This window comes from Moschus berezovskii, chromosome 11, assembly GCF_049115385.1.
Source record: "Moschus berezovskii isolate FMDL1 chromosome 11, NW_MosBer_1.0, whole genome shotgun sequence".
NCBI lineage: Eukaryota > Metazoa > Chordata > Mammalia > Artiodactyla > Moschidae > Moschus > Moschus berezovskii.
The window spans coordinates 69316903-69343506 of NC_142470.1; the positions used below are offsets into that span (position 1 = coordinate 69316903).

Consider the following 26604-nt stretch of genomic DNA (forward strand, 5'->3'; position numbering starts at 1 on the left):
ATCTCCATTCAGCTATTTATTTGCCAAGCATCTGTTGTTTGCCAAGCAACTCTTGGCTCTTATGGAAGAATTTAAGTTTATTTGTTTGTTTACTCTACTTTTGCTTAATCCTTCCTGAAACCTCTTCCTCAAATCTGCATGTGATCAGATGTTTTCTTGAGCTTAAGAATTCTTCAGAGGCCTTATCACTTAGACCAGCATGTCTCAAGAAGTAGCCCATAGATAACTTGTATCAGAATCACCTGAGATGCTTGTTAGGAATTCAGATTCCATGCCACCTACCTGACCTACAGAGTCAGAGCCTTTGGTTGGTCCCAGGAGTCTCATTTTAACAAGCACCAGACTGATTCTTAAGCATAATAAAGCTTGAGATTCACTGAACTTCAAGGTCAAATTCAGTTCCCACTTGGCCTTTCCAGAGAAAGGCTTCCCAGGTTTGGCCCTGCCTACCTCTCTTACCTCACTCCATCCACCCAGGACTACTGGTAGCTCCTTCCAGCTTTGCACCTTTGCTTATGTGGTCCCTTATCCTAGACTCACCACATCTCCCTGGAAAAAATCCAACTCACTTGTAGCTTCGCCGATAAAGCCCTCCTTTGCACCCTGTCATGCCTCCCCACAGTCCTGAACAGAGTCCATCACTCCTTCCACAAGTGAACTTGTCTCACGACACCTGACATCTTGCTTCAACTAATCAACCTGTCATCTTGCTTCAGCTAATCTACCTGTCTGTCTCCTCTTCAGGCCTGTGAGCTGCCTGAGAATAGGAACAAAATCTTAATCATCTTTGCTTTCCCAGGGACTAGGATGGTGCCTGGTGTGAAAGGGTACTTGACAGATGGTTCTGTCAGGGAGTGAACTAGAGAGGACCTTTAGAAACTGAAGCTGGGAGGCAGGCCATGATATGAGAAGACGGATCAGGACTTGACTGAATAGGAATGATAAGGAAAGTCAGGTGCTGGAATGTTCTAAGAGGATTTAGAGAGAGGGGGAATAGTCAAGGGCTAAATAAAAGAACTGAGTTGGATTTTTTTTTTTTTTTTGGTAAAATTTATAATGTGGAAGAAGGGTCAAGTAAAGCAAAAAACAAAAATAGAGAGATTACAGAATATTAGTATCAAGACAGAAAGGAATTCCAAGATGGTCATGGGCAACTGGATCCAATGAAATGCAACAAAAAAGCTGAGACAGGTGGCGATTGAGAAGGGATCCCTGAAGCAGTCCAGTGCACAGATGTGTCTTTTTTAAAAAGCTACAGAATGTTAAATTACCCATCTCATCATCTATGTGGGACTCTAGTACCAACATATTTATGTTGCCATAAATATGAAGCTTTTAGAGTGACTTCTTAGAGAGTGGATACTCAATTAACTGTCTCCTGGCCCCTCTTCACAGCAATGCACAGATGGCTATGAGTGGGATCCTGTAAGACAGCAGTGCAAAGGTGAGCCAGCTTTAAAGACTTCCCATCTGATCATAGCTGTCTGTCTCCATCTAGTATGTCCTTCATGCCCCACCTGTATTATATCCAAAAGGTGTAAGCATGTGTTTACATGTTCAGTTTCCCCTGTAAGAAGATTCCTGACTTATTTTATTACTCACCACAGATATTGATGAATGTGACATTGTCCCAGACGCTTGCAAAGGTGGAATGAAGTGTGTCAACCACTATGGAGGATACCTCTGCCTTCCTAAAACAGCCCAGATTATTGTCAACAATGAGCAACCTCAGCAAGAAACACCAGCAGCCGAAGGTGTGGGTGCAGCTGCAAATGCAGCTGCGACCTCTAGTACAGGCACTGGGGGTGTAGCAGCCAGTGGCATGGCTGCCAGTGGAGTGGTGCCTGGGGGTGGTTTTGTCGCCAGTGCTGCTGCTGGAGTGCAGACTGGCCGAAATAACTTTGTCACCCGGCGGAACCCAGCTGACCCTCAGCGCATTCCCGCCAACCCTTCTCACCGGATCCAGTGTGCAACAGGCTATGAGCAGAGTGAGCATAACGTGTGCCAAGGTAAGCATGACTTTCTATGCTAATGAGAAAGTTCTTGCCCAAGTGCACCTTGTGGTGAGAAAGACAAGAGCTCTCATTTATTGAGAGCTTCCCCCTTGCCATTCTTTGTGCTAAGTGCTTGGCCTGCATTATCGTATTCTATCATCACAAATATCATAAAAGGTAGTTGCTGCCTGTGTCGTCATCATTTTACAAATGAGGAAACTGTGTCTCAGAGAGGTCACCAGTGATTCTCAACCTTAGCTGCACATATTTAGAATCACTTGGGAGCCTTTAAAACTTCTCCATGTCCAAACCACATGCCAGCCCAATTAAATAACACTCTCTGGGGGTGGGTTCCAGGAATCAGTATTTTTTTAAGCTCCCCAAGTGGTTCCAGTGTGCAGCCAAGTTTAAGAACAAGGGGTCACACAGGTGATGAATGCAGAGCCAGCCTTCAAACCCAGACAGATGGGGCTAGAGTCACAGCTGTCAAAAGGAGCAGTCAAATTATTCACTTGGAATTTGAAATTGTGCTGTCAAGCTACTCCACAAATGCCCCCCTTTTAGGGGACGACAGAGAATGAGATGGCTGGATGGCATAACCGACTCGATGGAGGTCAGTTTGAGTGAACTCTGGGAGTTGGTGATGGACAGGGAGGCCTGGCATGCTGTGATTCATGGGGTCGCAAGGAGTCAGACACGACTGAGTGACTGAGCTGAACTAAACTGAATGTCTCTTAATTGAACTTGCCAGTGACTTGTTTTCTTCACTGAGGAATAAAGAAATGGGACTTTTGCTTCTTATTACCTTTGAAGGAGTCTTCCCCCACTCACACTTAAATCTATTCTTAAGCTCTCATTTGAGCACATTTTGCTTATATCACCTGCACCATGGCACCATCTGCCTGGGTTTTTCTGTTTATTCTTACAAAGAATACAAATCTGGCAGACTCAGGCTAGCAAACTGATAAGAATCTTGGGCTTTGAAGAAATGTAGCTTATGAACTAACTGGACTGTGCTAAGGGATTTTGTTCCTCTTTGCCTACTTAGCAAACCCTTTTAGTTCTGCCTGATGTGGCCATAGAAGCTTCAGACTACTTTTTCACTGCTAGGCGCTGGCTGGGTACACCCCATATACACCATAAGTGCCTGGTACACACTGGCCAATAGGAAGGGCCCAGGAGTTCTTACCTTCTACTTACATAAGTGAAGAAGAGAGCACCTTCCTCCCTCAACACAGAAGGGTTCAACTGGGGTCACCTAGCTGCTGTATTAAGTGAAAGAAGCATCTTTTGGTCTTCTAGGATGCTGCCCCTTATTCACAAGTGTTGAGTTTTATCTTCTGTATAAAAATATAGTAGATTTTAAATGGTTTATAGATGAAGTAAGGAAATCTATCAGGCTCTGACTTTTATTATTTCATAGTTTGCATTCAGATTTTCAGTATCCCACATCAAGAGCTAACCCATGCTGTGATGGTGTCACTTTTCAGAGTGCCTATCTTATTAGCATCTGTTTTGTGTTACTGTCATGAGTCAGAATTCCAATATTGATGATGAATGCTTCAGCATCTGCTTGATATTCAGATATTTAATTTAAGGATTATGTCAAAGAGATAACCTCATAAGATTATTTATATATATATATATAAATAAATATATATTTACAAATAAATATATATTTATATATGTATGGTGTGTGTATTTGAGTGAATATTGATTTTAAAATACCTTGAATTTATTTAAGATACCAAATTTTAATTGTGTTATTTAAATATATAATTACATTGGAAGGTTTGGTGGTATTTTTCCTGAAACTGAAAAGGTTTGGTGAAAGTTTTAAAGTACTGACTTTTACATATTGAATTATTTTTTATACTTCAGACATATGTTTGAATGGTACTTAGGAGGGGAAAAAAGCAGGTAAATGAAAGGGTCATTTATCAGAAACTACAAAGTAGTTTATGGTCCATCATTGACAGTTGTGGTTGAAAGCAAGAAGAATGCCTAGAATCAAATGAAGTTCTAGAATAAAACATATTCAGGATTTACAGCATGCATTGGTTACAGTAAAAACTGTATAATAAAAAGTGAATAATAAAAATGAAACCCTATTTAATCTTTCTTAAACAAAGATTTAGACTACCTTACAAAGTAAGGTCTTTTCTTCTTTGGGAATTTCTTTTTCAGTTATAGCTAAAACTCTTAAATGCTTATGATAGATGCTAAATACATATTCATTGATCGTGTGCACATGAGGCATTTCCAACCCAAACTGTTTTGCATAATTCAACCAATTTCTACAATTTGAGATTGGGGGTCTGTATCATTAAAAGCAGGGTTAAAAGTTTTTTTGGATGACTTAAGGCTTAAGTTGGATTTCTTCCCATCACACACTTTTGCAAAGTGCCCATAAATGTGGACTTACTTAATTGTTGATAAAAGGGGGTTATTTCATATGATAACAACAGGATAATCTGTCTAGGGAATCTGACTAACATAAGTCGAGTCACACTTGTGCCCGTTTATTATTGAGCTGATCAAACATGCAGTCCAGCTTCTTCTAATTGCCTACAGATGTATGACATTCTCATTCCAGGCCAGCAGCACAAAATAATGTTTTATAACCAATGTGAAAGTGTAGGGACTTCTGCTTAAAACAATAATATGCTCCAAGGACCTATATTACTGACATCATTGTAGAGTTTGAGGAACTTTCTCTTTTAATAAAGATCTCCATTCTCCTTTTAAATGTTGCGTACTTATGACCAGTAATCCAAACACATTTACCATGATTGCTGGATCAGAATAAATGAAACCCTTAGATGAGTCATATTTTTGTCATAAAATTATTTCTTTTTTCCACATATATTTTTCAACAGGTACAGTTTATCATTATGTAACTTAAAGCTGAGGACATTTTTAATGTAATGACTGAAATCTGAACTGTATTTCAGTGTTAGTCAGTTGTGCCTTTGCATGCACTATTATCAATCACAGCTGGCACTTAATAATTTAAATATCACTAGATATTTTAAAATATTTTCTATTTTAGGGCCTTCCCTGGTGGTCCAGTTAAGACACTGCATTTCCAGTGCAGAGGGACAAGAGTTCAATCCCTGGTCAAGGAACTAAGATACCTCATGCCACGTGTAGTGTGGCCAAAAATAAAAAAGTAAATAAATAAATGTATTCTATTTTATAAATACATTTTTAAACCAGCTTTCCATGTTTTAACATTTAGTCAAAACATGATTCTTTAACCTTTATTCATCTATTTGTCCAGGTTTTTTTCAATTTTATGCAAAACCAAGGGGTTTAAAACATAACACCCAAATATCAATTCACACTAAGCATTTTTTCCAGGTAATTTTTACCAAATGAGCATGATACTGGGGAAGTCATTCACACTGAGAATTTCAAATGACAGGTGGCATCTTTCAGTTCAGTTCAATTGCTTAGTCATGTCCGACTCTTTGCAACCCCATGAATCACAGCATGCCAGGCCTCCCTGTCCATCACCAACTCCTGCAGTTTACCCAAACTCATGTCCATCAAGTCAGTAATGCCATCCAGCCATCTCATCCTCTGTCATCCCCTTCTCCTCCTGCCCCCAATCCTCCCAGCGTAAGGGTCTTTTCCAATGAGTCAACACTTCGTATGAGGTGGCCAAAGTATTGAAGTTTCAGCTTCAGCATCAGTCCTTCCAATGAACACCCAGGACTGATCTCCTTTAGAATGGACTGGTTGGATCTCCTTGCAGTCCAGGGGACTCTGAAGAGTCTTCTCCAGCACCACAGTTCAAAAGCATCAATTCTTCGGCGATCAGCTTTCTTCACAGTCCAACTCTCACATCCATACATGACCACTGGAAAAACCATAGCCTTGACTAGACGGACCTTTGTTGGCAAAGTAATATCTCTGCTTTTTAATATGCTATCTAGGTTAGTCATAACTTTCCTTCCAAGGAGTAAGTGTCTTTTAATTTCATGGCTGCAATCAGCATCTGCAGTGATTTTGGAGCCCCCAAAAATAAAGTCTGACATTGTTTCCACTGTTTCCCCATCTATTTCCCATGAAGTGATGGGACCAGATGCCATGATCTTAGTTTTCTAAATGTAAAAATTAAGCTTTAGAAATTAATTATTTTTCCATGAAATATCATCCACCTCAAAGACAACAGATATTCATCTGTTCCAAAAGGAAGTTGGATCTTTAGTGCATAGTCACTATGTAATCTTCAAAGGATATGGAGTTAGAAAACACTAGTTCAAGTTGAAAAAGAATTTTTTTTACCATATATAATGTTCTAAGAGCCCCATTCTTGTAGGGGAAAAAATAAGAGAAATAAGAAAATCAATTGCCCAATTGAAAGGAATTTGTCCACTTAATTGAACTTTCAAAAATTAAATGTAGAATATTTGAATGGCTGGTAATTAAATCATTACTAAACTCAGCCAGGGTTTTCAAGTATCATTACTTACTTGCTAAAGAAACCATGCCATTAGAAAATGAACTTGATACAAATGTCTAATAAAGCTGATTGTGGAGTCAAATCCAGAGTGCAATTCCTGGCTTGTATTATATAAGGTATAACTGAAAGATGTGAAAACATATCCTAGGGTTTCCAACCATCTCTGTCTACCCAAGACTGTCCTGATCTGAAAACTAAATGTCCCATTTCCCTGGAAATGCCTCAGTTCTGGAGAAATGGCATTGTTGAGCACCTCAGCAAACCCCTAATAACCAAATGTCCTGCACACCACAGTCAACAGTGGAAAAGTTTCAGTGTTAAAGCCACTTTTTCAGGTTAAGGCATTGTTTTTATGGTAAGACTGTTTTTTCAATTTGTTTTAAACTTTTAAAAACTATATTTCATTGATCTTTATGTACCTGGACAGAGCCTTTCTTTGCAGTTGTCAGGATTCTGCCCGTTTGTCAATTTCTACATTGTTCTAGATTGCATGTGTAGGATACCTAGACATTAGCACCTACATACTTGGATACATGTCATACCATAGTTAGTTCATCTTTCCTCATTTCCACTGGGAAAAATTTTACCACTCAGCTAAATTAAAAACCATACTTCAACTACAAACTTTTGTTTGCCAAATATCTTTTTTCAGTTTTAGCTGTATTTTCGATGATTTTATTTGATTTCTGTTATTATTACCTATGATGCAGGAGCAACTAAACAGCTAAAAAGAGAAATATACTGCCTTTTGTAAAGCCTAAAGGAATTAAAAAATTATACTTAGGGTTAAAAAGCTCCACACTCTTGGAGACCATATATTATCCTCCACACGTTTCTTTATAAACATAACTAAAGTACTGTTTTGAAAAGGAAAAAAGTTATTATCTATGCAACTACTTTAAAAAAGAGAAATTTGAACTAACACATAGAGATTCTCAGATGTTAGGGACATCTCTTGTTGGCTTCTTTCATTTGAAACTTAAATGATATCATATCCAAAAGAGGATTTAGAAATTATAGTGTAAGCAAGTAGCTTAGCATACTTGGCGGAGAAGGCAATGGCAAGCCACTCCAGTCCTCTTGCCTGGAAAATCCCATGGATGGAGGAGCCTGGTGGGCTGCAGTCCATGGGGTCGCTATGAGTCGGACATGACTGAACGACTTTACTTTCACTTTTCACTTTCACACATTGGAGAAGGAAATGGCAACCCACTCCAGTGTTCTTGCCTGGAGAATCCCAGGGACGGGGGAGCCTGGTGAGCTGCCGTCTGTGGGGTCACACAAAGTCGGACACGACTGAAGTGACTTAGCAGCAGCAGCAGCAGCAGCATACTTGGCATTGTCATTACCAGGCAACTTTCAAATACTAGCCTTTCGTTGATCCTCACTACTGTCATTAGGGTCTCTGGTTGCTCCGGTTAGTTTTGTGAAGAAGTGCCTAATTTTTGTTATATATAATTATACAGCCCAGCAAAGAGCTTTGATCTCAGAAAATAGATATTTGCAAAAAGAAGACTATAATTGAGTAAATTATTATATTAACAGAAAAGAAATATTTCAAGTAGAATGTAAAATGGGTATTTCACCTACTAATAGTTTATTGTGTTTAGCTGTTAATTATCTTTGAGTATCTTAAAATTCTCTAAGGCCATGTAAATGCATAGGAGTTGAGTTTATAGGGAAAACTTAATTACTTTTTAAATAAGCTGATGCCATATAATTGCACTGATTTCCTCCTGAAAAATCTAGCATTGTTTCATGATTTACATCTCCAAACACTATAGTCATCAAATTTCAGTTAATTTAAGACCCATCTTAATATACATTTGTAAATAATATGTACATCTTTGTGATTCATGCATAGTCAGAAAATTCCTTCATAAAAATTAAATGATAGTTACTTGAGGTAGAAGGATGGAAGATATTGATATGATCACACTTCTGCCACAAAAGACTAAGTTACATAACTGTTTAACTCAATGATTTCTAAATGTGGTTTCCAGACCAGAAACATTAGCATCATCCAGTAACTTATCAGAAATGCAAAATCATGGGCCCCATCAGAACTATTGAATTGGAAACTCTAAGGATGGGGCTCAGCAATCTATGTCCTAACAATCCTATGATTTTGATCCCTACTCAAGTATGAGAACCAATGGCCTAACATAATTTTAACCTCAGGAAGTTGCATTCAGTTGTAAAAATCAAAGGGTGGGGTCAGAATACTTTATGTGGGATATGGGAAGTAATGAAGAGAAAACATCAAAAATACTTTCTGCTTATGGGGCAGAATAATATGCCTACTTCTCTCACCATTCTTATTATCATCACCAGTGCCCTCATCCCTAAGTATGATTGGCCATGAGTCCTGGTTAGGTCTGCATTCCTGAACCAAGAACACATATGTGCAATCTAGAGGAAAAGGGGACATCTTAACAAGAAAACAAGAGGTCTTTCACCTCTCTATGAAGCCTGCAAGTGTGAAATACCATGCTGCTGTCCTATGCTAAATCACTCAGTTGTGTCTGACTCTTTGTGACCCCATGGACTGTAGCCCACCAGACTCCTCTGTCCATGAGATTCTCCAGGCAAGAATACTGGAGTGGGTTGCCATGTCCTACTCCAGGGGATCTTCCCAACCTGGGATCAAATCCACATCTGTTGCGTCTACTTCATTGGCAGGCGGATTCTTTACCACTGCATCTGGGAAGCCCTGTGAAATACAATGAATGCCCTTAAATTGTCAGTAGGTGAAACTCACAGTTATGTTTTGGCTGTGATAATGATTGGTGCTAAGTGATACCTGTACCTTCTAAAGGCATCCCCCTCACACTCAAGGCACAAACATGTGGAGGTTTAGTTCATGTAGAGTTGCAAACGAGGAAGAGGTTGATTCTGATTTTGACCTTAAAAGTGTGCTTTATTTACCAAACTGATAGGAGATCCTTTCAATTACCAGATGCATGACTGACATCCCCTTTAGAGTCTGTGAATATCATCAAATATTAGAATACTATTCTTATGAGTATCTTCTGTTCAATTAAAACTTTATCAGAGATTTACTTCCCATCAAAGACAAGATTCTTAAAACTAGTTAACACTTAATCTACAGAATGAATTTTCCTCGCCCCATAGAAGCAAAAAAGAAGCAGATTAGAGTAGAATTGCAAGTCTGGGTAACTTCAGGAATGTGCACTGGATACTCATTATCTCTTTCTCCAGAAGAAAATTTCAAACTAGAGTCTCTGAAATCAACAAATTGTCCCATTGGTAAAGATTGCCTTTGCACTTGCTGAATTATTGGCACAATTCTGTTCTTTGAAACCAAAGAGTAAACAAAATTTGTCCCAAATGTGTTTGATTTTGCACAAATGTACAAATAAGTAATCTGTGCCACATCTGAAATTCATTAGCATGCTTCTTTTTCCAGGAGGTAACTGCAAATTGCACACTCAAAAATAAAACTGATCAAGAAAACTGCATTCAAATATTGGCAGAAGAAAACAGCTCTCATTGTAAGCATTTAGCCACAATTGCAGACTTGTAGCTTGAACCTAAATGATTTGTAAACATTTAATAAAGATGGCGTGAAGAAATGACATGAAAGGAAGGCTGAGTGCCAGGATACTGGCAGCAGCATGGATAGCTTATTGCTGTCAATTTTGTATAACCACAGATTAAAAGGAGGGACAGAGTGTGAATTAATGTTATATAAATGTGTACTAAATAGACTTAAAAACTTAAGATATTTGGCTAACTCAATTCTAAAACTTGATCTACCTTTAAAATAATTGTATGTTTATATTAGTGAAGGGTAACCAAGCAATATCACGAGTGAAATTGATCAAACAGAATGCAAAACCATTCAGTTAATGTTCAGTAATTCCATCAAATTTTAAGAATTACTTTGTGTTGTTAAGGCACTTTGGTAGAATCAAAGTAGGAGTGGACATTGTCCTTTGGGAATTTGCCATCATCAACCCATGAATTATCAAATAACAATAAAAGAAAATACAACTCTGGAAAATAACTCATGGGACATCATGAGAAGTACATAATGAATTGCCAGAAGTAGTAGCAAAATCAATATGTGATACAGGTATCCTTACAATTTACTAAAATCCATACTTGGAAAGAAAAAAAGAACATGTCCCCAGATATATGGTGAAGAACAGAAGCCTGTTTCCTTCCTGGAATGGAATATTTAGAAGAGAATAATGAGGGGAAGTTGAGAGTTCTGAAGAGGAAATTAAGATCCAAACAGCGAGGGAAGAAGCATCATGTAGACAAGCCAGAACAAGGGAAAAACAGCTTTGTGTCCATGTTCCTCCTACTCAAGAGTGGTTTCCCAGGAGACTCCCCCAGAAGCAGGGTGCTGCTGATAGGAATGCTAACAAGGTTAGGGGTAGGGGTATGTGGAGGAATACAAGATTAGACAGTACCCATGATGCTGAAGCACTGCAGAGCAAACATTCATGACTGGTTCCATCCTTGGTAACTCTCCCCAACAAAATACTAATGTGGTCCTCCAGCTCTGTCTCAGTATCTTCCCAAATTATGTCCCATTTTACTTATTATTGAAATGGCACTAAGCAAATGGTTTGTGTTTGTGTAAGTGTGTGTGTGTTCTTTGAATAAATGAATGGTTTTTAATCATTAGGAGAATTCATGCTTAAAGTTTACTTGAGTTCTAAAACCATCCTTGAAAATGAGCTATTATGTATACCATATATGTATAAATTATATTTCCCAACTCTGTATGTATCAAACTTTTTATTAACAATGGAGGTGTTAGATATCTAGTACTTATCTTAAGCTTAAGACATTTGAAAGAAGAAACTATGAAATCTATCCTTTATATTATGGATTGTTAGGTTTTTAATAAACATTGGCAAATAAATAAGTTGCTGTTATTCCTAAAGCAAGACTAATAATAAGAAACACTATAATTCTTTTAACTTTCTGACAAGCCATTTAACCAGTGATTGCATCTCTGTATCAGATATATCCTTCATCAGAAATATAATGGTGAATAATGAAAATACAGTTGGCTCGGGGAAATGTTAACATTTATGATATTTGAAGTGAATATCATAAGGCTGGAAAAATGTTTATGTAAGCTCTCCAATATTGTGGAGGAAAGCAGGGCACTAGGTAAAACTCTGTAAAATAAGAGCAAAAAAAGGAAGAAGAGATCAGAGCAATCTATCTTGGTCCTTTCCCTTGACTTCAAGCCACAAACTATCTGTAGTTTTTTGTTGTTGTTTTTTGGTTATGTAATTTTTTTAAAAATTGAATTATAATTGACTTACAATATTGTGTTAATTTTAAGAGTACAGCAAACTGATTCAGTTATATTTTTCAGATTTCCATTATCAATTATATTATAAGATATTGAATATAGTTCCCTGTGCATGTATGCCCAATCATTCAGTCATGTCCAACTCTTTGCGACCCCAAGAATAGCCCGCCAGGCTCCTCTGCCCATGGAACTTTCCAGCAAGAGTACTGGAGTGGCTTGCCATTTCCTTCTCCAGGGGATCTTCCTGACCCAAGAATTGAACCCGTGTCTCTTGTGTCTTCTGTATTGACAGTCAGATTCTTTACCACTGAGCCACCTGGAAAGCACATAGTTCCCTGTGCTATACAGTAAATCCTTGTTGCTTATCTTTTTTATGTATAGTAGTTTGTATATGTTAATCCCATACTCCTAATTTATCACTTCTCCCCCTCCATTTCTCCTTAGGTAACCGTAAGTTTGTTATCTATGTCTGTGAATCTTTTTCTGTTTTGTATATAGATTCATTTGTATTATGTTTTAGATTCCACATGTAAGTGATACCATAAAACATTTGTCTGTTACTGCTTCATTTAGTATGATAATCTCTAGGTCCATCTATGTTGCTGCAAATGACATATTTTATTCTTTTTTATGACATATTCCATTGTATATATGTATATGTATGTGTGTGTGTGTTTGTTGTTGTTGTTCAGTTGCCAAGTTGTGTCCAACACTTAGTGACCTCATGGACATCAGCGTACCTGGCTCCTCTGTCCTTCACTATCACCTGGAGTTTGCTCAAACTCATGTCCACTGGGTTGGTGATGCTATCTAACCATCTCATCCTCTGCCACCCAATTCTCCTATTGCCTTCAATCTTTCCCAGCATCGGGATTTTTTTCCAAAGAGTCAGCTCTTTGTATCAGGTACCCAAAGTATTGGAACTTCAGCTTCAGCAGCAGTCCTTCTAATGAATAGTCAGGACTGATTTCCTTTAGGATTGACTGGTTGGATCTCCTTGCAGTCCAAGGGACTCTCAAGAATCTTCTCCAGCACCACAGTTCAAAAGCATCAATTCTTTGGCACTCAGCCTTCTTTATGGTCCAACTCTCACATCTATACCTGACTACTGGAAACACCATAGCTTTGACTATACAGACCTTTGTTAGCAAAGTGATGTCTCTGCTTTTTAATACGCTGTCTAGGTTTGTCATAGCTTTTCTTCTGAGGACCAAGAATTTCATGGCTACAGCCACTGTCTGCAGTGATTTTGGAGCCCAAGAAAATAAAATCTGTTACTGCTTCCACTTTTTCCTTTTCTATTTGCCATGAAATGATGGGACCAGATGCCATGATCTTAGTTTTTTGAATGTCAACTTTCAAGTCAGCTTTTTCACTCTTCTCTTTCACCCTCATCAAGAGGCTCTTTAGTTCCTCTTTACTTTCTGCCATTAGAAATAATATCTGCATATCTGAGGTGGTTGATATTTCCTTTGGCAATCTTAAGTCCAGCTAGTGATTCATCCAGCCCGGCATTTTGCATGATGTACTCTGCATAGAAGTTAAATAAGCAGGATGACAATATACAGCCTTGATGTACTCCTTTCCCAATTTGGAACCATTTCATTGTTCCAGGTCTGATTCTAACTTTTGCTTCTTGACCTGTATACAGGTTTCTCAGGAGACAGGTACGGTGGTCTCATATTCTCATTTCTTTAAGATTCCATAGTTTGTTGTGATTTCCATTGTGTAGTCAATGAAGCAGAAGTAGATGTTTTTCTGGAATTCCCTTGCTTTCTCTCTGATCGAGTGAATGTTGGCAATTTGATCTCTAGTTCCTCTGTCCTTTCTAAACCCAACTTGTACATCTGGAAGTTCTTGGTTCAAATACTCCTGAAGTCTTGAAGAATTTTGAGCATAATCTTACTAGCCTGTGAAATGAGCACAACTGTATGGTAGTTTGAACTTTCTTTGGCATACTACATCTTCTTAAACCAATTATCTGTTGATGTGCACTTCAACTGTTTCCATATACTGGCTATCGTAAATTGTGCTGCTATAAACATTGGAGTGCATATATCTTTTCAAATTAGTTTTCTTCTTTTCTGGATATACGCCAAGGAGTGGGATTGCTGGATCATGTGGTAGCTCTATTTTTAGTTTTTTAAAGGAACTTCCATGTTGTTTTCCGTAGTGACTGTACCAGTTTACATTCCCACCAATAGTGTAAGAGAGTTCACTTTTCTTCACACTCTCTCCAGCATTTTACAATCTGTAGACTTTTTGATGATAGCCATTCTGATTCATTGTGATTTTGATTTGCATTACACTAATAATTAGTGATGTTAAGCATTTTTTCATGTGCTTGTTGGCCATCTGTATGTCTTCTTTGGAGAATTGTCTGTTTAAGTCTTCTGCCCATTTTTTGATTTTTTTTTTAATATTGAGCTATATGAGCTGTTTGTAGATTTTGGATACTAACCCCTTGTCTGTTGCATCATTTGCAAAAATTTTCTCCCATTCTGTAGGTTATCTTTTCATTTGATAATGGTTTCCTTTGCTGTGCAAAAAGATTTTAAGTTTGCTTGGCCCTGTTTATTTTTTATTTTATTTCTATTGCTTTGGGAGCATGATCTAAGAAAATATTGCTGCAATTTATGTCAGAGCATATTTTGCCTATGTTCTAAGAGTTTTATGGTGTCATGTCTTGTGTTTAGGCCTTTAAACCATTTTGAATTTATTTTTGTATATAGTGTGAGAGAATATTCTAGTTTCATTGATTTACATGTAGCTGTACAGCTTTCCCAACACTACTTGTTGAAGAGACTGTCTTTTTCTCTATCGTATATTCTTGCCTCCTTTGTCATAGTTCAATTTACTGTAGGTGTGTGGGTTATTTCGGGGCTCTCTATTCTGTTCCATTGAACCATGTGTCTGTTTTTGTACCAATACCATGCTATTTTGATAATTATAACTTTGCAGTATCACCTGAAGTGTGGAAGGGTTATGCCTTCAGCTTTGTTATTTTTCGCCAGAATTGCTTTGGCAATTATGGATCTTTTGTGGTTCCATATAAATTTGAGGGTTATTTATTCTAGTTCTGTGAGAAACCCAAATAAGACAGTAGGTATTGCGAGGGGGCATCAGAGGGCAGACACACTGAAATCATAATCACAGGAAACTAGTTTATCTGATCACATGGACCACAGCCGAATGTGGTCCACTGGAGAAGGGAATGGCAAACCACTTCAGTATACTTGGCTTGAGAACCCCATGAACAGTATCAAAGGGCAAAATGATAGGATACTGAATGAGGAATTCCCCAGGTCGGTAGGTGCCCAGTATGCTACTGGAGATCAGTGGAGAAGTATTTTGATAGGGATTATATTAAATCTGTAGATTGTTTTGGGTAGTATGGCCACTTTAACAATATTAATTCTTTCAATCCAAGAGGATGGGATATTGTTCCATTTCCTTGAACTACCACCAATTTCCTTTATCAGTGTTTTATATAATTTTCAGTGTATAGATCTTTTACCTCCTTGGTTAAGTTTATTCCTAAGTATTCTTTGTGATTTTAAATGGGATTTTTTTTTAACTTTCTCTTTCTGGTATTCATTGTTATTATAAAGAAATGCAGCAGATTTATGTATATTAATCTTTTATCCTTCCTGTCTTGCTGAATTCATTTATTTAGTTCTAAAAGTGTTTGGTGGAGTCTTTAAGGTTCTCGGTATAGAGTATCAAGTTATCTGCAAATAGTTTTACCTCTTCCATTCCAATTTAGATACCTTTTATTCATTTTTCTTGTCTGATTGCTGTGGCTAGGAATGAAACCATTCTTTTAAAAATCTATCCTTTTAAAATGCTAAAGGGTAGAATCCAGGAAAGTTACTTAGTTGGTTGTAGGTGACTTAAAGAAGCACAGTTATGATCTGGTCCCAAGGTAGGAAGAACTGAATTTCTAGAGAAGTGAGAAAGAGATCCATAGATTTGAGAGTCCCAGGAAGAAAAAAATGCATAATACTGAGGGGACCCTGGGAGCTAATAGCTAGCTTGTACTTAGCTGTACATGAATTAGGAGTGTGAAGGAGACAACAGAACTAGAGACAACCATGAAAGCTGTGTGTTTTGCTTTATGTGTGCCCAGCTAAAGTGAGAATCATGATGGAAACCACAACTTCCTTTGTGCATATAAAATCTCAAAAAGCTCTAGGGACTGTAGTGAAATAAGTTTTACACTCTAAACAGCTGTGTGTGCTACAGAGAATCTAATCCTACTCCCTTGAGTGGACAGTGGAACACAATCTAAAATAGGAAACAACTCAAGGGTTCCCACTTATTGTCCAACCTGGAGACCAGATCTGTCACAATGTGGATCAGGGAAGAATTTTTGTTTGGTGGTGATTAATTAGATCTCACCGTTTTGCCATAAGGCCCTCCTCTTATACATACATTCACAAAATGTCATTAAATTGTTGCTGTCATATTCACAAAATGTCATTAAATTATCATTAAACTGTTACTGTTCACTAAAAAATTTAAGTATCTCAATATTTTTAATATACCAAAATTATGCAGAGCAGTATAAATCTGCTTTCCAGAGTCTGTTATTCAGTCCTTTGAATTTGTTTATTTGAAGAAGCTTCTTAAAGAATCCGTTCAAAATAAATCATTCTCCTAAAATATGTGAGCAGTTTATGTATCTGGCATCATTCAAAACCCACCAGTAAACTTTTTTCCTAATCACTGTTTTTCATCATTTGAGGCCTAAAGAGATAATGTTGTGTAAGATGGTTTTCTCTGCTTATCCATGTTCTGCCCTGAGAAATTTGTGATATCAGAAGGTACCTCATCTAAAAAAGGAAAGGATATTCCAAAAGAAGTTGTTAAAAGACACCTTAGAGACCTGCCTACACGGCCTAAATGCCCCCCTTCCTTGCCTGGATTTAGTTTGTTCCAGCTATTTACATTCACACATGTGCACATATGCACATACCTACTCAAGTTTAGCCCATACAGATTCTTGCGCACAAACATGTAACACACCATTTTTTTTACAGTAAAGTAACATGGATGAAAATTAAACTGATCAAAGCTGATAATGCTTCTAAAATGATTCTCTCATTATTCTTGTAAAATCAACTCTAGGAACTGCTTTGTAAATTCATGTTTTTACCTATCACAAGACAACAGGTCACCTTGGATAGCTACTACATGATTCGAGCAACAAAAAACATGCTGGATGGAATATAGAAAGAGTCAACAAAATAGAAATAAAAATGTTAAGACATAACCTCTAAGATTGTGTTCTCTTAACACTTCTTCAGCATCCTGGCCATGTCTTGACTAATCTTTCTTAGAGATTTACCTGGATTCCATCTTGACCTATCTTTGTGTTAAAAAATAGGAAAATGAGCAACTGAATTTTTAACAAAATAAACTTTTTAGATAGACCATCATAGAATGAATTAGAAAATAACATATCTGGGACTGTTACTGAATTGCCATACTCTTTTATTCTTCAGTTCAGTTCAGTCACTCAGTCATGTCCAACTCTTTGCAACCCTGTGGACTGCAGCACGCCAGGATTCCCTGTCCATCACCAACTCCCAGAGCCTGCTCAAACTCACATCCATTAAGTTGGTGATGCCATCCAACCATCTCACCTTCTGTTGTACCCTTCTCCTCTTGCCTTCAATCTTCCCCAGCATCAGGGTCTTTTCCAAGGAGTCAGTTCTTCACATCAGGTGGCCAAAGTATTGGAGCTTCAGCTTCAGCATCAGTCCTTCCATTGAATATTCAGGACTGATTTCCTTTAGGATGCACTGGTTGGATATCCTTGTAGTCCAAGGGACTCTTCAAGAGTCTTATCCAGCACCACAGTTCAAAAGTATCAATTCTTTGGCACTCAGCTTTCTTTATAGTCCAGTTCTCACATCCATACATGACTACTGGAAAAACCAAGGCTTGGACTAGACAGACTCTGGTGAATTATAGTCAGGATGTAGCCCAGAATAAAAGTTCACTCAACAGGCAAGGCAGAAAATTCCAGTCATTCTCAATTAATTAAACTTCCCAATAAAAGCTATGGGCCCTTTTTCTTCATGACCTGACATATAAGAACCCTAATCCAAGGCGGAAGGTAGCCAGAGAAAAAAGTTTTCCCACACAAGCTGGTAAAGATGCTGGGCTTTGTTCTAAACTTCAATTGCAAGACCTCCCTTCTTTAGTGATAGGGGTAGGGGTGCTAACGATAAAAAGAACCTAAATGAAAGAAGGAAATTTAATTGTGCAATTTATACAGCTAATGATAATTCTGAAAAGCCAGGAAAGATTATTTGGTGACTAGTTCATTCTGAAGTGAAGTGAAGTGAAAGTCGCTCCGTTGTGTCCGACTCTTTGCAACCCCATGGACTATACAGTCCATGGAATTCTATAGGCCAGAACACTGGAGGAGGTAACCTCTTTCTTTTCCTGAGGATCTTCCCAACCCAGTGATCATACCCAAGTCTCCCACATTGCAGGCAGATTCTATACCAGTTGAGCCACAAGGGAAGCACAAGAATACTGGGGTAGGTAGCCTATCCCTTCTCCAGCAGATCCTCCTGACCCAGGAATCCAACCAGTGTCTCCTGCATTGCAGGACGATTCTTTACCAACTGAACTATCAGAGAAGCCCCTAGTTCATTTTTAAAAAATTTTAAATAGAAAAACCATTGTAAATTGGAGTTCAACTCTAAGTAAACTAAAAAAAATCTTCTCATTGATTTTTCAATTTAAGCAGAAAAATAGATTGTGTCAGCATGCCAGAACAAGTTTCCAATAAACCAAGCTAACACCAAAGGTTAATACCCAAATAGAATATCACTCTTAGAAAAAGAGCTTGGGCTATTTAGTTGTCATTGAAAAACCCAGCCCCAAACAGTATTAGGATTTTAATAGGGTTTTAAAAGAATTATTGGAAAAGCTGACTATAATGTCAAAATTAGGAGTAGGCAGAATTACACATTCCCCAAAGCATTATCAATCCATAACAAAATTGTTATAACTGTTTTTCTTGGTGAAATACACTGTTTCTGGTCTCATATTAAAAGGAATAATATATAGGGATAGAGAATAGAGAAGACATCAGTAAGGAAAATTTAATGAGTTATTTGATTAAATATGAATGATGTTTTGTATTTTCTCAAGAACTTAAAACATGAAGTAGAAGTCCTGAGAAGTGGTTAAAACCAACTGCAAGCAACTACCTATTCCTCAGTATAACTCTCACATTAGGAAAAGAAGAATCAGTGCAGTGTCAAGTCAGCCTTAGCAGTTGACTTGGAGACATTTTAAAATCAGTTTAATAGATGACACACTCTATGTTATGTCAACTCTATTACTCAGCAAAAAAGAAAACACCACTTTCCCTTAAAGAAGAGAGACTTTCTCTTCTCTGTTACTGTTAGGTGAATCTCTTAACTACAAAGATCATAACTGGGTAACTACTGATGCTAAAAATTCATGACTTAGGTGTTGCTTGTGCATTGATCAGTTTTAAATACAAAAGTCCCCACTTGTCTGCAAATACATTTCAAGACCTCCAGTGGATGCTTAAAACCATGGAGAGTACCGAACTCTATATATACTGTTTTTTATTATATATACATACCTGTGATCAAGTTTAATTTATAAATTAGGCACAGTGAGAGATTAGCAACAATAACTAATAATGATATAAAATAATTATAATAATATAACCTGTAATAATGGTCTCTCTCATTCTCAAAATATCTTTTTGTATAAACTTAATGCCTTTTTCCATTTTAACTTAGTACTTATTGCACACTGACCATGGCTTTTACAGTTTGAGTTTTGATAGCGAAACTAGCACAAATTTTTTTTCCTTACTCACAATTTCACATTTAGAAGATTCCTTCTTAATGTAGATCTTAGCAGCCTCAGGGTACGAATTTTTTTTTTCTTTCCTTATTAAGTCAAGAACTTCTACCTTTTCACTTAAAGGAAGCACTTTATAGTTTCTCTGCGGCATACCCTAATTGCTGGGATCACAATTCTTGAGCTTTGGGACAAGTGTTATGTGAAATGTGATTCACCTGAACACAAGCACTGCAATATCCAAAAGAGTAGATCTGAAAGCAAGATGCTACTAATCGGTTGCTGGGTAGGATATGCTAGACGAAGGGATGATTCATGTCCCGGACAGCATGGAGTGGGATGGCAAGGTATTTCATCATGCTATTTAGAATGGTGGGCAGTCTAAAACTTATGAATTATTTATGGAATTTTTCATATAATATATTTAGACCAGAGTTGACCATGTGGATAGCTGAAACGTCCAGAAAGTGAAACCAGAGATAAGAGGGGCAACTATATAAACCACAAATTAAGATGAAACAGTGGTGCCAGTTATGAAAATTTCCCTGGCTCCTCTGCTGAGTGACTCAAGGTAACAGTAACACTCTCCCCCCAACACCCAGCTACCATCCCCACACACCACTCAGTATGAAAATTGGTCATCTAAGGAAAAAGCAAAAATGCAGTGAACACCTGTGAGGGTAGAGGCCAGTACAATAGTCACACTTTTGTGGAGGAAAAAAGCAAAATAAACAGCTGAACCATATCCTTCTCTTCCAGGAGCCTCCCCTTACCCTGGGAGACAAGCAGCTGTAAGAGGAATGAGAGGCAGAAAAGGAGATGTTGAATGAAACTATGAGAGAGAAAAAAACAGAGCAAGGTAGAAGAGTAGAGGACAGTGGGCAAGGGCAAGACTATTCTCATCAAAAGTGGGTTGTCCTGAAGTATCTTATAATATAACAAGGACCAATTTTTACCTGTGTATATAGTAGGTATAAATGTATATTTTCCTCAAAACACTGATGAAGGTAAAAAAGAAAAGGTGACAACTAAGTAAATCAGTTTTGCTGTTTTTATGAAATTAGCTAAGGGAGTCTTTAAATTTGGGATTCAATTTTCTAATATGTTTCTGAGAAACTTCTATATGCTATGTGTGACAGGCCAGCAATTCTCAAATTTTGATGTACATATGAATTCCCTGGGATTCTATTAAAATGGGATCCTATTAAAATGGGAATGAAGGTTCTGATTTACTATGTGTGGGATGAGACCCACGATTCACACTTTTAACAAGCTCCCAGATTTTATTGATATAGACAGAGCCTATCTTCCAGTAGCTGGCAATTTGTGCTTCCCACCAAGAAACTGATATGTCTAGTGATTCTTCATTCTCTTTTTTCTGCAGTTATCAAAGTGGGTATACTTTGGATAAAATTAGATCTGCATGTGGTGGGTTTTTTTTTTTTCCCCTAAAAAAGATATTCTTCTTCCCTGATTCGATACTCAATGTCTCCCATATAAATTCCATTGTAACAGTTACAGCTATAATACATAGATATTTCCTTTGCTTACTAATTAATAGAATTTTCTCCTGTAGTGGAATGTTTTTATGCTTAAATGCTCAGGAGGATACAGAAAGTAGTTTGGCAGGAAAAGAGTGGCAGAAATTCCATGAAACTTAGAGAAAAAGGTTCCCATCTGAATCTTCCCCAAGTGACTCTGACTGTATTAAACCAGTTAACCTTTCTGAGACTCAGCTTTCTCAGCTGTCAAAATTAAGAGTTGTCTCTTACAGCTCTCATTCAAAATAATTTTAAAAGAATGAGATAGAGGAAAAGAGAGGTAGAGAAAGTGTACTTTGTCTAGCTACAAGCCTTGGAAGTGTGGTCACTATATGGTTCTTGAACTATTTCTATTGATAGGAACTCTTTGCCTTTCACTTGGCATTTTTTTATAAGGAAAAGCATACTAGAGCAAGTTAAAATCTGCCCTGAGAAGAATGCAGGTGTATTCTGTGATTATAATAAAATTAATGACTCAGAAGCAAAAATCCAGACATTTCTAATGATTTGAACCTTTACTGACAAAACAGTTCACACCTAGTACTAGTTGTTTGCTAAAAGTCTGGACCAAATCACTGAAGCTTTAAAAGCTAGATCACTGCAGTCTTACCCCCAGGCACTGACATGGGTAATTATTGTGGTTCATGCCACAGCCAAGGATTCCATTTCAATCCTAGCTTGTAAAGGAATTGGGTTGGGGTGTGTGTGTGTGTGTGTGTGTGTGTGTGTGTGCAGTGTAAATATACTTTTTTGCATGTATTACTATCAGTTCAGTTCAGTCACTCAGTCGTATCCAGCTCTTTGCGACCCCATGGACTGCAGCACGCCAGGCTTCCCTGTCTATCACCAACTCCCGGAATTTACCCAAACTCATGTCCATTGAGTCGATGATGCCATCCAACAATCTCATCCTCTTTCATCCCCTTCTCCTCTCATCTTCAATCTTTTCTAGCATCAGGGTCTTTTCCAAGGAGTCAGTTCTTCACATCAAGTAGCCAAAGTACTGGAGCTTCAGCTTCAGCGTCAGTCCTTCCAATGAATATTCAGGACTAATTTCCTTTAGTATTGACTGGTTGGATCTCCTTGCAATCCAAGGGTCTCTCAAGAGTCTTCTCCAATACCACAGTTCAAAACCATCAATTCTTCAATGCTTAGTCCTCTTTATGGTCCAACTCTCACATCAATACATGACTACTGGAGAAACCATAGCTTTGACTAGGCGGGCCTTTGTCAGCAAAGTAATGTCTCTGCTTTTTAATATGCTGTCTAGGTTTGTCCTAACTTTTCTTCCTTTAATTTCATGACTGTAGTCACCATCTGCAGTGAGTTTGGAGCCCAAGAGAATAGTCTGTCAGTGTTTCCATTGTTTCCCTTTCTATTTGCCATGAAGTGATGGGACCAGATGCCATGATCTTAGTTTTTTGAATGTTAAGTTTTAAGTCAACTTTTTCACTGTCCTCTTTCACTTTCATCAAGAGGCTCTTTAGTTCCTCTTTGCTTTCTGCCATAAGGGTGATGTCATCTGCATATCTGAGGTTATTGCTGTTTCTCCTGACAGTCTTAATTCCAGCTTGTGCTTCATCCAGTCTGGCATTTTGCATGATATATTCTGCATATAAGTTAAATAAGCAGGGTGACAATATACAGCCTTGATGTATTCCTTTCCCAATTTGAAACCTGTCAGTTGTTCAATGTCTGGTTCTAACTGTTGCTTCTTGACCTGCAGAGATATCTCAAGAGACAGTATTACTATTAGTATATAGTATATACTATAAATATAGTATAGTACACTAGTACTATATTATACTACATAGTATAGTATATATGTTTATGTATTTTATGTATTTAAGTAGTTTATGTATTACTATAAATTCATTTAATGTAAAGGTGCCAAAATTAAATGTTACAGGTTCTTTATTATGTTCTTTTTCTTTTTTCTTGATTTTGAATTAAGACTTCCTGTCTTCGCTGTGGGACCTGAATACCTTTCAGCAAAGAACAACCTGTTAAAAGTCTACAGGTTTGTTCATTTCACATTTCAAGACTTTTTTCAGCCTCAGACTCAAACTAGGCTTATGATCAAAGGTCTTTCCTGACTTCGTGCATTATTATCTATTACACAGAAACCATAACGAAGTCTATGAGTTATCTCTTGCCATGTGACAAATTGACCTAAACATAGCAGCTTGAAACAACAAAAATTCATTATCTCACAATTTCTCTAGGTCAGGAATCAAAGTATGGCTTAGCTGGGTTTTTAGGCTCTGGGTCTTTTACAACCTGCAGTTGTCTCAAGGCCTGACTGGGAAGAATCCCCTTCCCAGCTCACTCAGCTAGAGTTTGTTGGTAGGATTCACTTCCTACCTCCATTCCTCACGAGGTCTTCCTCCATCAACTCATAGCCACATATACCTCTCCATAGAGCATCTCACAGCATAGCAGCCTTCTTCATCAGAGTAAGCAATAGAGAAGGCAAGAGGTGTCAGCAAAAGAGTGCTCAGAAGACTAAAGTCACAGCCTTTTGTAACTCAACTACTGAAGTTACAGTTCAGAACTTTTACCAAATTTTGTTCATTAGAAACAAGCCACTAGAAGATTCCACAGTCTGAATGTCAGGAGTCTAGGATCACTGAGAGCCATGTCAGAAGCCTACCACAATCTGTAATTAAAATTCTCCCTGAAATGATTCCATCTAAACCTTTAGAGTTAAATCTAGAATTTTAAATGGTTTCAAAAGGCAAAATATGGGTCAAAAAGCAAAATGCACCCACCTCCCCAGCAGTTCAGGAGAGTGGATGACTCATTCAGATACGCATCCTGATGGGCGCAGTCCATACAGGCAAAGTACTGTTCAAAAGAAGAGCCACATAACTTCTAACAGCTCCTTTTGAATGAATGTACCCTTCTCTACTTCATGGACATGGAACTTTTAGAATGCTATCAATTCTCTCCAAAACCACTCCTAAATAATTATGAATATATTCTCTGATTTTCAAGTGTTTTAGTTAAAATCCTGCTTTACTCCACTCTACAAATAAACAATATCCATGAAACAAGAACTTTATGAGCAAACACAAAAACTCCCTTTATTTTTGCAGATCAGCATGTATCCACATGCTTGTTATATAAAAGAAAGTTAATAAACACAGTTCTTACTTCAATGTGAACTTTTGTCCTAGACATCTGTGATATTTGTGTGTTTGTTAGAGGATCATGGAAAATGTTCTCCATCTCTCTAATAGAAATCACTGTTCTGTTTTGGTCACATTTTTCTTCCTACAACCTATTCAAAAACCTGCTCCTAGAGTTGTCATTTTTGTGTTTAAATATGTTTAGCATCTTTTCTTTTGCCTCAAATTTCTACTAGGAGACATGTGATGAATATAACCTAAGGTTACAATAAATAAGTTGTGTAAGACTTAAAAATTCAGCGGCCATAAAATCCAACATGAACTGTCTTAGGATTTAAGGAGCAGGTGTCTTGCTAGGAGACAGAATAGTGGTTTGTTTTTCAACAAGAAGGCAACAATGAGGTAGAATAGCACTCTGAGGGAAAAGAAAAATAGAAAATCACCATGATGGGAGATACTAAGAATTGAACAATTTATAAAATCAGATGGTGACATGTAGGAAAGGCCATCAGCCACATCCAATCTTCCTAAAAGACTATTCTGGTAGCCAGATTGTAACTTAACCAGAGTGAAAGAACCAAGAAAAGGCTAATGCAGCTATTAAAAGGAGTAACCAAAATCCAAAGGAAAGGGTTTTTTTTTTTCCCCCTAAAAGAAAATGGAAATGAACCAAATGTTCTTAAATTGCTTTTTAAAGTACATAATACAGCTCTGTATGGAGAGCAGTACATTTTCTCCTTGGTTCACTCTTCCCCAGAATTAGTTTCCAGGTTTTCTCAGGTGTTTCTGATGCCAATAATAAAAAGCTCTATGGACCTGTTGAGTGGGTAGTAGGATAATAGGTGCCTCAGCAGCCAGGTAGCAGCCAGCCTCTGGCCTTGGGCCTGGAGCATTCCCAGAAGGCTGGACTGATTCAAGAAACAGGCAGTGAGAGCTGGGGCAGCTCTCATGGGGCTCTCAGTCAGATCTGCTTCCCTTTACCATGAAATACAGGGTGGGGGTAGGGGGTGGGGGGAGCATTATGCTCATAATATCTCTTCATATTCAGCCATCCATTTGCTAATACATTCCCTTGACATAAGTAGCCTCACTAAATTCCTCTTTCTCATCACTAACTCTAAAATGACAGTGTAAGGATTATCCTTTCTGCCACTTAACCGTGAAACAGCTCCAGACCAGTTTGTTGCAGGCTCTTCTGAGCTTAACCACATAGCTCACAACTGAGTGGATAATCAATCATTCTGTGACTAAATCCATCTGGAACAAATTTGAAGAAGTGGCCATGTAGGTTTCTTTTGAAAAAAATAAAAAAAATTAAACTGAAACCAGAGTTGATCTTTTCAAAGGTTCAGGAAAAAATACATATATAACTTAGCAATGACTTTTCCCTCCAGAACTTAGGCATGCTCTCTTAATAAGATCGGTTTTGTCCTGGACCCATTTTGCATTTCATTTAATCTTTAAGAGAAGCGGTCCTCAAATGCTTTTGGAGGAGAGTCCACTTTCCAGAGAATGAGGTCATGATCCCTCCATGGAGAGAAGGAAAAGGGGACATTGTGTGGCCAGGTGGTCACCATAACTTCATGCTGATCTTAAATTCCTAAACACACAGGACTCAACAGAGAGATTATGGAACTAAAAGAGCCCATTTCTGGCTATTCTTTCTGGACTCACTACTTTTTTGCCCTGCAGACATCGAAGGATAATTTAAATATCAAGAGTCTTGGCTTTTAAGAACTTTCCCTTTCTTTTCCCCAGTAGACTCCAAATTGTTAGTGTAAATTTAGGATGTATTTTTTCCATGTGTACTCTGAAATTCATACCATTCATACGTTCATTTGTTCAATTTTTAGTCACTTATTCATCAATTTTTGCATCAATGCATTCAGTTAATATGTGTTCAAACTATAGTAGATGTTTAGACTCACCACCTTTCTTGCAAGGACTTTTCAGTCTCTCTGAAGACGTTTGTTGTTCTTCAGTCACTCAGTCCGACTCATTGTGACCCCATGAACTGCAACATGCCAGCCTTCCCTTTCCTTCACAGTTTCCTGGAATTTGTTCAAACTCTGTATAGTCCATGGGGTCGCAAAGAGTCGGACATGACTGAGTGTTTTTCACACTTTCGCTATGTCCATTGAAATAGGTGATGTCATCCAACCATCTCATTCTCTGTCTCCCCTTTTTCTCCTGCCCTCAATCTTTCCCAGCATCTGGGTTTTTTCCAATGAGTCAGCTCTTTTCACCAGGTGGTCAAAGTATTGAAGTTTCAGCATCAGTCCTTCCAGTGAATATTCAGGTT

At 37.8% G+C, this 26604-nt stretch overlaps 1 protein-coding gene across 3 annotated transcripts in view; it reads left to right on the plus strand.

Moving 5' to 3' along the window:
* Positions 1-26604, plus strand: part of EFEMP1 (EGF-like fibulin extracellular matrix protein 1) — a 70416-nt gene that overhangs the window by 4537 nt on the left and 39275 nt on the right. For all 3 annotated transcript variants that reach the window (XM_055399613.1, XM_055399615.2, XM_055399614.2), the window contains exons 3-4: positions 1396-1444; positions 1608-2009. In XM_055399613.1, the coding sequence (XP_055255588.1) occupies positions 1396-1444; positions 1608-2009 (451 nt within the window). The remainder of the gene's footprint in view (positions 1-1395; positions 1445-1607; positions 2010-26604) is intronic.